Source organism: Hemicordylus capensis, chromosome 5, assembly GCF_027244095.1.
Source record: "Hemicordylus capensis ecotype Gifberg chromosome 5, rHemCap1.1.pri, whole genome shotgun sequence".
NCBI lineage: Eukaryota > Metazoa > Chordata > Lepidosauria > Squamata > Cordylidae > Hemicordylus > Hemicordylus capensis.
The window spans coordinates 167903144-167916821 of NC_069661.1; the positions used below are offsets into that span (position 1 = coordinate 167903144).

At 41.9% G+C, this 13678-nt stretch overlaps 1 protein-coding gene across 5 annotated transcripts in view; it reads right to left on the reverse strand.

The window, feature by feature from the left end:
• PTPRZ1 (protein tyrosine phosphatase receptor type Z1) overlaps positions 1-13678 on the reverse strand; it is a 200882-nt gene that overhangs the window by 48142 nt on the left and 139062 nt on the right. For 2 of the 5 annotated variants that reach the window (XM_053251331.1, XM_053251330.1), the window contains exons 11-12: positions 13056-13090; positions 7018-10558 (exon numbers count right to left, since the gene is read on the reverse strand). In XM_053251331.1, coding sequence (XP_053107306.1) covers positions 7018-10558; positions 13056-13090 — 3576 coding nt within the window. The remainder of the gene's footprint in view (positions 1-7017; positions 10559-13055; positions 13091-13678) is intronic. The other 3 variants (XM_053251333.1, XM_053251332.1, XM_053251334.1) reach the window with 2 other exon arrangements.

Consider the following 13678-nt stretch of genomic DNA (forward strand, 5'->3'; position numbering starts at 1 on the left):
CACCTGAGTGATGCTGTACATTCAAATTCATACTTAAAACACACCTTTCAGAGGAGCCTTTGGCAGAGTCCCCATATCTTACTAAATTAAGTCTGAGTACCATTATCAAATAATTGCACATTCTTTGGGATTGTGTTTTTTTTAACCAAACCTCCACTTCCTTCCCCTTCTTCTGTGGTTTCCTGTCTATTTCTAGATTGTGAGTCCCCTGTAGCAGGGAATCATCCTCTTTTTCTTTGTAAAGTGCCATTACATGGATGGCACTATATGTAGTAAGTAAGCAAGCAAGTGAAAACATAACAAACAAGCTGGAGGAATTGTTTTTTCCCTTCCCCACAGAACCCTAGGAACTTTTGTTCTATTAAGAACTAAGAATCTTATCAGCACCTCTCCAAATTACAATTCCCAGGATTCTTTTGGGAAATACATGGCAGCTGAACTGCTTATTTACGTTTGTAGTCAAAACAGACCTTCAGAATTTTTAGGAGGCCGGCTCTGTTTGCATCTTCAGTCATGTAAGGTAAGTACTTCGGCTGGTTTAGATGATGCATTTCAACTTGCACACTCTCACATGATGAAGATATGAGCACGGATGCCTCCCGCTGGCAGCACGCCATTCTTTAGAGTTGGTTAATTTGTACTTATCCTCTACATGCAATTCAAATACTACTTTAAAGGGCAGTCCGGATGAATTGCACCTCATATGACTTAAGGAACAGTGGGATATGGGGAGATGTGTGTGTTCATGGCATGGTCATGACTTAATCACATGGGAATAAATCCAGGGAAAGCATACAATAATCTAAATTGGCCTCCTGATAAATAGAAAAACAGGTTACTTACCTGTAACCTTTGATCTTTTGGTGATCTGGTATCATTCACAACATGGGCTTTCTGCCTGCACAGTAGTCCCTGAGGAAAGATTTCAAGCTTCTCAAAGCACTCTGAGGCGCTGCCCTTCACATGCAGAGTGGGAATAAGCACATGGTGCCAGTGGTGTAGCAAGCCCGGAAGTGACCTGTGTGCAAGAACTGAACACGAGCTAAGCTAGCCTCACTCACAGAACGGATGTCCAAGGTGTAATGTTTCACGATGGGTAAGTCTGAAGAAAGGTAGCAGCTTTTCGAATTTCAGCAAAGTCAATTCCGGACAGATGAGCAGCAGAGGTGGCTGTAGCCCTTGTTGAATGGGCCTTACCAGCATTAGGAGGTTTATCCTCCTGTTTTTCATAAAAGGTAAGGATAAGCTGAACTAGCCATTCTGAAAGCCTCTGCTGAGATAGAGGGTGGCCTCTATTAGCACTGTAAAAGGTTATAAATAGTCTAGTGAACTTTCTGAAGTCCTTGGTCCTGTCCAGATAGAAGAGGAGCACCCTCTGAATTTCTAAGGAGTGGAGGAAGCATTATAGGGGTGAAACTGGATGTATAAAAAAGGTTGGCACAATAATATGCTGGTTAATGTGGAAGTCAAATACAACTTTGGGTAGGAAGGCTGGGTCATTTCTCATTACGACCTTCTTTGGAAAAAAGACAGTAAAGGGAACATCAGCTCTTAAGGCGGTGAATTCACTAATCCTCTTAGCAGTAGTTATAGCAATTAAGTAGGCTGTTTTAAATGAAAGCAACTTAATAGGGGTTGAGGATAACAGTTCAAAAGGGAATTCTGTGAGGGTGGAGAGGACTAGAGACAGACTAGAGGGCTCAGTCAGCTTCTTTACCAGGATGTGGGATGGGGGATAGAGGTTGTTAAGCCCTTTCAAAAATCATTTTCAATCAAGGTGGGAAAATAAGGTTTTAGAGACCCAGCCCATGTGGACTGAAGACAGGGCTGACATGTGGACCTTGATGGATGAGTTTGAAAGGCCTGAGCTTTTCAAGGAGGTTTGATGGATGAAAGAGCATGCCCATCATAACGTGTTGAGGCAGAGTCCACAAGGTGAGGGAGTTTAATACAGTCTGTGGCAGTAAGAGATGCATTTGTTGGCTGTCTACACTAAATTTGAAGCATTGGATTTGTACGTGGAAAGGAATCACAATTGGAGTGCCATATGTGCCATCTGCGATAGAGAACAGGCATTGTGCAGGATGCCATGAAACCCAAGAGGCACTGTATGGTTTGCGCCTCCTGGTCAGGGTTGGATTTGAAGGTTTGAATCAGATGCAAAATTGAGAGTCTCCTCTCTTCTGGTAGAAAGGCATGCTTTGTACTCCTCCTTATCTATAAGAAGATAAGAACAGCCCTGTTGGATCAGGCCCAAGGCCTATCTAGTCCAGCAGCCTGTTTCAGACAGTGGCCCACCAGATACCCATAAGGCGAAGGTGAGGGAATGTCCTCTTTCCTGCGGTTGCTCCCCTGCAAATACCTGCAACTGGTATTTAGAGGCATCTTGCTGCTGAGGCTGGAGATGGCCTATAGCGACCAGACCAGTAGCCATTGATAGACCTGTCCTCCATGAATGTGTCTAAGCACTTTTAAAGCCATCCAAGCTAGTGGCCATCACTAGCACGCCACATCCCATGGCAGCGAATTCCATAGATTAATTATGCGCTGTGTGAAAAAGTACTTCCTTTTGTCAGTCCTAAATTTCCTGATGTTCATTTCATGGAATGTCCCCAAGGTTCTCCAGAAGGCTGAGCACAGACTGGATGTGACTGCTGAGAAAGAATTGTCTGGAGAGGTGATTAGCCAATTGTCCATTGATGGGTAGATCAAAATTCCCTCTGTCCTTATATGAGCAATTATCGCACTTGCACATTTTGTGAAGATGTGAGGAGCTGTGGAGAATCTGAAAGGAAGTATATTGGAAGACTAGATTTCCTATAGTGAATTGTGGGAATTTCTAGGGTTGTGGTTGAATGCCTACAGGGAAATAGGCATCTTTGAGGTCTAGCGTGGCAAGCCACTCTTCCACCAGAAGAGGGAGAATGAACAGATGGAGTTTTCTGATGTGGATAAAATTGTTGAGGGAGTAGAGATCTAGTATAGGATGGAGATCACTGCCCTTTTTGGTACCTGGAAGTACCTTGAATAAAACCCTGCCCATTGGTGCTTCTGTGAGACTGGTTCTATCTTCCCCTTGGACAATAGTTCTTGAATCTCTATCAGTAAAGTAGGAATCGAGGCTGTGTGTTTTATTCCTAGGAAAGGGGGAGTTGCATGGAACTCTATCTTGCAATAGAGACGATACTTAGCACCCAGGCATCGGATGTGATAAGATGGCAGGTGGAAAGGAAAGTGGTGAGCTTGGTGGGCACAGAAGCTCGACAGGCAGGGGGACCAGGATGTCAAAGGTTCTGCTTGGGTTGGTCCTGATGTTTTGTTGTTGTTGCCTATATCTTTGAGGAAAGCTGAATTTCTGAGAGAACTGGAAGGTTTTGCTACTGTCTCCATGCTCAGACTGGTTGTATTTGTACCTGGGTCTGTCAAACCTCTTAAATCTCTGAGAGTAAGACTGTGCGGTAGATGAAGACGTGAAGGCTCTAGCTATAAAGTGAGACCTTCTCATTCTTTCCATGGTTTTATCCATCTGAAAACTAAAGAGACCTTCTCCATCGAAGGGTAGGTCTTCAATTTTGTCTCTCATGTCTGGATGTAGAAAGGATGTATGGAGCAGGTGTGTCATCTTAATGAAATTGTGCTTGCCAAGCTACAGATTCTGTTTCCATAAGATGCTTTGCATGCTCAAATTTTGGCATGTTATGTCCATCAATTTGTAAGCATCTGCTTATATCTGGTTTGGGTCAGCTCAGGAGCATCCTTGAAGTCATCTGCAAAGCCTTCCCAAACCTAGTAGTGGACACTGGCCATGTAGGCCATATAGTTAGCAACTTTCATTGACAGAGAAGAAGAAAAATAAATTTTGTGACCGAATCCAGAATCCAGTTTTCTGTCCTTTTTGTCGGTAGGGGCAGAGTGCTTTCGGGCCAACTTGCTGCTCATTGCACAGTCCACAATGAACGAGTTTGAAACTTGCAATAATCCTCCTGGACTCTGTAAAAATTCTCCACTCATTTGGAAGTGGATGTTGCAGTTGATGGAGCATCCCATGCCTACTCGGTGGAATTTAGCAATACTGGCAGGATGGGTGGCCCTGCAGGATGGAATGTCTTAGTTAATGTGACAAAATCATAGACAGATCCTAAACATTAGGGACTGGAGACTTCAGCTCTATGCCAAGAACCTTTGCCATTTCAGCAACCTGAATTCGGTATGATAATTGGATGGTTTGTTTGGGACGCTGTCATCAGGGGAGGGATCTGATGGGTTTTCCGTTTGCACAGACTCATTATCAGTGTCAGAAGAAGTATATTTATTTTATTGTTTATTTATTTATTGTTAAATTAATACCTCGCCTTTCATTAAGAAAATCGCAAGGCAATATTCATTATTGGTGTCCGGTTTCTCTGGAACAGGAGCTGATTCCAGAGCAGTAATGGAGGAAGGAATCTGAGTATGAGCAGGAGTCGGATGGGCTGGTTCAACAGGTTGTGGTATGGGAAGTTGCAGAAGAGCAGGGTGTGGAGCCAGAGGGGAGGCAGTCTAGGGATGTTTGGAGGAAGGGTCCCCAGTAGGAAGAGACAGTTGGCTTTGATAGGTTGTGGTGGATTTCATCTATTTAATTCCCATAGTCTGACTTCTTCATAATAATATGGAAGAGATGGGGAAGATATGTAAGAAGGGTTCTTAAATCTCCCCAACCTTCTAGTATAATCTGGGTCCAGGGCCCCAGGGGGACTCTAGTAGTACAGCCATCTCTTATAAGGGGGGTGGTGAGATGGGGAGCATAAAGTGAAGTATTTCCTTCCAAGGGTTAGCTGAAAAATGAGATGGGGAGCAATGCGGAGTTACTCTGGCCAGGATGCAGAGGGAGTCTTAAGGATCTCCAAAGCACCCAAGCTGGTTTCATCATCAATGTCTAAGCCATAGAGAGAGAACCCTTTGAAGAATGATCCAGAAGGTGTTGTAATAGGAGAAGTCAGCATGGATTCAATGTCCTGAGAGAGAGGAAACTCTTTGGAAATCAATGGTGTCAATAGGAAGTGGCATCCAAAGACAGGCGTTGAGGCAATAGCTGCAGGAGTGGGCGGGTTCTTGGTCGGAGGATGCTTAGTCGAAATCAGACATTGATCATTCAAGATCAGACATTGAGGACAATGTTGAAGGTACTGTTGAAACAACTTCAATGATCTCTGGTGAAGAGGAGGATGAATGTGAGAGTACTGTCTGAACAGCTGACAGGAATGGTGTTCGAAAAACATCCGGTATCGACGATGTCAATCACGAACGATGGGCCTGTGTCAATGGTGAGCAGCTCAATGTGGAGTCAATGGCAAAGTTGACGGTAGTGCCAATAGTTGCGTCAACATCAGCAAGGGGGATGGTAAATGGGCTTTCGCAGTCTGAGTGGCAGGCCTGAGAGAAGTTTGTGGGAACAAGGCTGTAATGTCAACACGAGCATTGAGGACATTTTTTGATGTTTGGATAGGGATGAAGAATCTTTGTCTCGATGACTGTGTTTCTTATTATGTCTATGCCCATCCTTGGAGAGACATCCTTAGGTTACTTAGAAGAGGCTTGGGCAGCAGATAAAGAGGTACTCAAACTTAGACAGCATCGATGTCTAAGCCATGTCGATGGTGTTAGCAATAATGTCAATGGTGTTAGCAATCATAGGGGATGCGGCATTGGAGCCAATGGGCGTAGAGCCTGTTCTTAAAGAGCTGCTCCCAATTGTAATTCTCTTCTTTTCCCAGTTTGTTTGGAAAAGGAGAAGCAAATTTTACATGTACGAATATTGTGGTCTTTCCCAAGACAAAGCAAGCAAAGTTTGTGCTTGTCAAAAGAGGGAAAGATCTCATGGCAAGAAGAGCGCCACTTATATTTTTATAGTAATTTTTAATAGTAATTTATATTTTTATAGTAAATTAGAGACAAAACCAAAGCGTTAGGCAAACAGTAGTCAGAAACAGTCCAGAGGATCAAGATAAACAATAAATCAAACTGTTAACTTATTCTTTCAGGATCCAAGATGAGGGAAATGTTCACAACAGCGGTTGGGAGGGAATGGAGATAAGAATCACTCTGTGGCTGAAGATGCCAAGCACACTCCGCACATGAAAGGCAGGGCCTCAGAGCGCTTTGAAGAGCTTGAAATACTTCTGCAGGGACTACTGCACAGGTGCAAAACTTATGTTGTGAAGGATATTGATCAGCACTAACATCTTTTGGTTTTAGTAGGAAAGAATACATGGCGGAACTTGGAAATCATATTTTGCAAGCTACTCACATCTACAGAAGGAAAATCTGTAAACATTAAGGTGGTTATTTTTTTAGACTTTACCTCATCAATATTTTACTTGGAAAACACACAAAAATACATAATTCAAAATCACAATAAGATGCAATTATCTCATGCTTTCAGGAAGCACATAACACCTAAACCTTTCATTAAATGAAAATGTTCTTAGGTAATTCTTAAACCAAAACCCCATAATTTGGTGCATATCTATATTGCTGGTTTTAACCATCATGACTTCATCCACTGGCACCTTGTCAATAGTAAGTTAACAGGGTCAGGATCCTCTAGGAATTTTCAGCATCCTAACAAAGGATCAGTTCCAGATTATCTGGACAAGATCAGAATAGTTACACTTTTAACTTGTAGCATAAATGTATCCTTAAACAGGGGCATATTACTCTCACTGTTGGACATCCACACTAAATTACTCAAAGTTCTTTAGACTTACAAATGAACTATTGATAAACTCAGGATGTCAGACATTGTCTTTTAAATGAAAGCAATTCTAAGTTTTAAATCTAGCTGGCAGATTTGAACGTAAAATTGTGTGTACAAAAAACAAATTCTCCCCTATCCCTTGATTACCTCATGTCTATAATTGAAATACCTGCAGTCCCACAGTTCATATATATGTGCTTACGTAGAGATAATCACTTCATATTCAGTGGCAGAACAATGCTACAGCTTTGCAAATTATGCAATACACAGCTATAACTAACCTGCCTCAGAAACGTTGAATACTGAGGAGTGACCACTAGGTATGGATGCTACTGGTGACTGTTGTGATCCAGAAGTTAATTCTGAGTTACCTGCTCCAACTTCCCCCTCAGAGTCACGGTCATTAAGGTCAGAAAAACTGAAATCTGTTGAAGTCTCATTATCATTAAGGCTATCTGAGATACCTTGACCAGAACCACTCTCTTCATCACTTGTAAAAACTGCCCATGATTTAGACTTTGATTCATTTTGCAGTGGGTTGCTAACAGTCTGGATGTGGTTATCCAACATGGCTGCATCACTGTGTTCCTTAATCTTCATACTGGAAGCCACTGCTGGGACTGGAGTGTACTTCAGCTGGTCCACCTCATGGATTATCATATGGTCTGACAGAGCATTTGTGGTTTTCTTCTCTTCTTCTTTAGGTGTTTGAAAATGTGAATTTATAATTAGATTATGCTGATTGTTCACACTCTTTACCTGTGTATCTGGCTCATCTACCTCTTCCTGAGTTTCTCTATGGGAAATGCATTTGTGACAACCATTTACAGGAAAGCCACTATCATACTCATCATAATCATCATCAACCATAGAGGACCACAAATCAGTATCAGAACTAGTCATGGAGGATAACTTAGGGGTTACTTTAGTGGGAACCAATGAAGTGTTCAAAGATATATCATCATCATTGCTGGGAGAATTAACTTTAACAGAAATATAAATATCTGATATATTTGTAAAGGCATGATGAACAGAACCAGAAATGATTTCAGGCACAGAAACTGTAGTATCAACCGTATTAGCACTTGAGGAAAAAGTGAGGAACTCATCCTTCTGAGCAACACGTGAAAGACTATGGCTGTTAGCAGAAGTGGCTGTATTTGGTAATATATCAGTTGACAAGAAAGGGACAGTCACTGTGTTCACTGCTTTGAATGGTAAGGCACTTGCATTTTCTAAATCGGTTGACAGATACGACACATCGTTATTGTACAATGAAGGAGCAACCTGATGTATGTCTTCATTGTTAAGCAAACTGGGTGAAATGTGTTCATCACTTATATAGGAAACAGTTAAACCTTCTGTTGAATCTGTGGGGACATTGGCAGTATGTGTTATATTTACAGTGGATGGTGCTGATGTAGAACGCAGCACTGTTTTATTCTCAGCAGAATCTGATGCCATTTGGTGCAATATTTGGTCAAATGTAGAACTACCAGTGGATACCCTTGTGGTTTTTTCAATCAATGCTGGATCACTAGGCACAGTTACAGATGTTCTAAGCAGTGTACCTTCATTAGAAGGCTGAAAGAAAGTTTGCAGCAATGCACTATTTAATGTAGCTGAAGCCTCATAAAAATACTGCTGGGAGGAAGGAGACGATATTGTGCTAGAAGCAGGGGTAGAAAAAGCTTGCTCTGAGATTGCACTAAGCAAAGGCTTAAGCAAAGTGTCATCAAAGGCTGGTGTTGTAACATGCAAAGGCTGAACAGGAACATGATTTTCTGAGCGTTTACTAACATCATAATCAAACACCTTAGTAACTGGAAAAGCAATAGATACTGGAAGGATTCCCTTTGCGCTAGAAACAGTACTGAGGATCTCTTCTAAAGTTTTATCCTGCTTAGTAATTTCATCATTAGGCACTGTTGTTGGAAGTTCAGTCATTTCACTTTCAGCAGGGGAAGCCATTTCACTGAAAGAAGAAATTTGCAGTTCTCTTTCATATCCATATATTACACTTTTTTTGTGAGGCATCTCAACATCACCACTAAACCCAGATGTGCCGCATATCAATTCACCTGAAGAATCATGTGAAGAGGCTTTAAGTATGGTCAAAATATCTGTGTCAGGCAAAAGGGACTCACTACCAGAATATACTTCAGACCAATCCATTTTGCTAGATAGAGAGCATGTAGGCAGCAAAGTGTCAGCTTGCGATATTGCAGAAGAAGGCTTATGCACCAGCACATTGCTATAGCTGCTAAACAATGGACCCTGCTGAAATGTGCCAACAGAATCATGCACAAATTCTGAAGAAAAATAGGAAGCAGCAACAGTTTGGAGAGAGCCCACATTACTAGATAAAGCATAAGTAAGTTCAGACATTGTAGACAGTGCATGCACATTTAAATCATTGCTGGATGGTTCAACTTGAGACAACAAGTGAGTTCTATCATGACCAAATATCAATGTCTCTGAAGCAGCACCGACCATCTGATGTGATGTCACATCAGAAAACTGAGTGAGGCTTGACTGCATTAATATGCCACCCTCCGCCAATGTCAGAGAAGCATGCAGGGACACCTTATCACTCTCAGCAGTTGGAGTAGCTTGTGGAAATGTTTGAGAAACCATATACAGATGGTGAAACATTTTACTACTGGAGGAAGCAGAGGAAAATGGAAGCAAAAGTACATCATCATAGGAAGACAGGGTGGATTCAAATGACACATCAACACTGGGAAAAACAGGTGTAGCATGCAAGGTCACATCACTACTTGATGCAGCAGGGGAAGTGTTGAGCATCTGAGCGTCAGACAATAAAGGGGTGACTAGAGGAAACACTTCACTACTGTAGGAAGGTTGAAGTGGTATCTCACCATTATACACTGGTTGAGTTGTCTGAGAGACTACCTCACTGGCAGCAGAAGCAGAGTCATGTTCCTCAGAATTTGAAGAGACAGAATAAGATGACAACTCAGTAGGGGAGAAAGCAAAGGTAGAAGAATGTGGCAATCCTATATCCGTAACTGAAGTATCTTGTGACACCAGTGGACCATTGGGATAAGGCACTGTAGCAGGATTTGGGGAACTAGAGTGAAAAAACTGCTGACTATCCAATGGAACAGCAGTAATATCTGTACTATTATGATACCACAAATTCTCATTGACTGCAGGTATTTTCTCTGCAGATTCTTCAGCTCTTGGAGAAGTTAAATCTTCTGATGGAATTTTGATATAGTCTTGAGAGAGATCTTCGTGCATGCTTATTTCTGGGCTTCCTGAACTAATGATGTTTTCCTGAGATGTCTCCGCAGTGACTAACCATGTAGCAGAAGTGGTAGAAATGGAACCCCAAGAGTCATCAGTGTCTAGATCAGGCTTAAAAGCAGACACTTCTATATCATCTTCATTATTATCAGCAGCAGATGCTCTTGTGGTCTCATTGTAAGAAAAAGTGTGTGCATAGTCTTCCCCATTACCTTTGGTGGAGCTGCTTGCTGGAGGGACCATTGCAGTAACTGCTTGAGATTCCATAAAATCATCCTCTTCTTCCTTTGGTACTTCAGCGATAGGCTGAGATGTTGAATAAAAAGTTGCTTTGGATTGATCATTTTTTCCATACGAGTCTTCCTCTCTTGCTATATATCTGTGTGTTCCAGCTTCATTGAATTTTGTCCCCATTCTTTCCTGACTGTAGGTAGATGTAGTAACCTGGAATTCTTTTTTCCTTATTTCGTTCGTCACACTATCTGTGCTGGCAATTACTGCAGCTTCTTCACCCAACCCTGCTCTTTCCTCTTCCATTGAATCTTCCTCCTAAAGAAACCAACAACACATGATGGTTAATGTCCTTTATATATCCTGCTTTTCCTGACCAAAGATACCCCAAGGCACTTCGACAATTGTATATACAGAAAATATGGCAGAAAAAAATGCTATTGAAAAGTTAAAATTCAGTATTAAAAATATTTAAAAGTAGCTGTAAGTCACAAATTATATTAAATTGGAATTTTCTCATGTGAATCACAGTCTCCTTTGCTTTAACCTCTTACATATAATCAAACACAACTGATGTTGAAACTAGCAGTGATAGGCATTTTAAAATACCTGTTTTTAATATGCGCAAACAACTTCAGTTTAGTGATTTTAGTTTTTTCCAATGGAAATGACCATTCCAAACTATTCTTGACACCTTGGTATAGCTTGCTTATATAACTTGCTTGTCACAAATACAAGTATTTATTGCCCCAAATTCACTGACTGTCATCCATAGCAACCTAACGCAGGCACTCCTAACATTTCTGCACTGCTGTGTGCTCTCTCTGAAGTACAGTCTTGTCAGTAGCAGCTGGTGGGCACTGGGGTGCGAGGAGGAGGGTGGGGGGACTAAGTCACTGAGGCAGGAGCCTCCCCAACCCCTGATTTCCTCCATGACAGTGGGCTTGAGTATTTACCCAAGCCTGCCTGACTGCAGGGAAACAAAAAGGGGGGAAAAGCAGAAAGCAGCAGTAAAAGGCAGAAAGCAGAAAAGTGTTTGTGTGTGGTGGGGAAGAAAGCAGAAAAGGCCGGGGCAATAAGTAAGGACAAAAGGCAGAAAGCAGAAAAGTGAGGATGGGGGGAGGAAAAAGCAGAAAATAGGGGTGTGCACAAACTGTTCAATCGCGAACTGGTCTGCCATGACTCGGGCTGGTTCTATGGTTCGATCATGGACTGGGCCAGCCTGCAGGAGAGCTGGGCTGATCCATGATCAAACTGAACTGAGCCTGGGTCGTGGTGGACCAGTTTGAACTGGTTTGGCAGTTTGAGGGGCTGTACATATAAAGGGGAATCCGGTGAGGATTCCCCTTTACAAGCAAAGGGGAATCCTGGCTTTAAAAGGCTTCTAATCTCCTTTAAAGCCATCTACGGTACTGGCCATCATCTTGTAGTAGTAAATTCCACAAATTAATTTCATGTGATGTAAAGAAGTACATCCTTTTGTCTATTTAGAATCTCCCGCTAACCAGTTTCATGGGTTGTCTTTGGTTCAGTTGCATGTCTAGGCAGTAGCTGTGCTGACTGCTGCACTCACTTCTTTTTGGCAATTTCTTCCATGTCTATAAGCATGGTAAGCATTATTCTTGCCTCTCAAAGCATGAATATTTATTTTCCTGCTGTTATCATACCCCTCTTCTGTGTCGGTGTGACAGAATATGTGGTTTCCTAATTGCTGCAGAACTGTTAATGGCTACAACACCAGCGGCTTTAAAAAAGATCAAGGCCAATGTGTTGTAAGGAAACCTTTTAGTTTATCAGCGTGGAATGCAATGTTATGCTTATCATTTAGTGCTGGAGCCTGTAATGCAGTGGGTATGAGATGACTGATGCTAATGGCTGCTGATAACATATAGGCAGCCTTGCTAAAGTTTACTCTTTTGCAGCTCTTAAGGAAACAAGAAACACAAATTTTGAAAGATTTTGTTTAAGAAAAGCCACCTGCCTGCTAAGCTTCCAAGCAATGCCTCTCCCATACAAGCCAGTAAAGCATTTGGGGTGGATAAGGCAGTATGGCATTACAACTAAAATACAAAGCTATATTTAGAGGTTGTTCACATGCGCAGACAAGAGCAGGTTAAGGCAGCCAAGCCTGCTCTTGGCTGTGTGTACCACCAGGAGGTGAGAAGTTCCTGGTGGTGGCGCAGCGGCAAACCTGCTTAGGGAGCCCACCACTTAGTCAGGGTTAAGAGCACGAGCGGATAAGTGCTTGTGTGTTGGCGCCACACAGCGACGACACAGGAGCAGGCTCCTGACCAGCACTGGAAGATCCCCACAAGGTACCACACACTATGGGAGTTTGGGGGCTGGGTCAATGCGTTTTGGCTCCAAACCTCTGTGCTGCCAAGGGAAGCCAGTGTCTGTGCGATCCATGTGCCCAGCACAGACTGGGGAATCATTTGTGGGAGAGGTAAGTTCCAGCTGCCTTCTTCCCCATGCACCCAGTAGCCATTCTCACTGATTGTGAGAAAGGGCTCATAGTTTTACCAACTTTCTCGTTCTTTCAAAAAACCTAAAATAGTGATAATCGATACCTGTTATCATTATTTGAAAAAATCCAGACTAATAAACAACCAAAGAACAACTATACTATTAAATGTTTTTATTCTGTTTATGTTTTAAATTGTGTACACCACCTAGAGATACACATATCCAGTGGTATATAAATATGATAAATATACAAGTAAAGAAATAAATAATATCAGGTGGAATATTTTGTTAAAACCAGTGTATATGTTCGGCAACAACTGTGAAAGTTAAATACACGATGATACAATACCTCATAATCTTCAGTCAGTTCAGGAAATTCAATTTCTATAAAACAAAAACATGCACCGCATAAACAAATATTTTCATTTTAAAACTAATTTGTAATCTCACATCACTTTTGCAAAAAATGACATCACAGAGGACACAATCACTTCAGAAAGGACACACTAAGGAGCTTTTTAACAATACTCATATGATACAATTACAAATATTTTTATAGGTTGTGATGACATTCATGAACTGGCTGCTATGGACAGTCGTTTCTAACTTGGAACATTTAGCAAGAAGTTTGGTAAATAAGTGTAGGGAACTATATGATGAGGGTATAACAGTGATTGATGAACCTAAAAGCATCCAGGGCTTTTGTTGGGCTTCTGTGTGGTTAGCATTCTCTTCTGTTTGCTAATCTCTTGATCAAAATAGGGAGTCATTTAAACCTGGGTGGAGGTTAAAAATGGCCAAACCAGATATGGCACAGGAGATCCATGATCAGCTCTCCTGACATATTTCTCTTTGCTTAAAAACAGCCTCAGGGGAGGAGGATTTTGATTGGGGCTGTGGCATTGGGAGCAGAGGGCTTGTACTTCACCCTGCACCATTTCCCTGGTTTAAAGCACACGCACCAAATCTGTT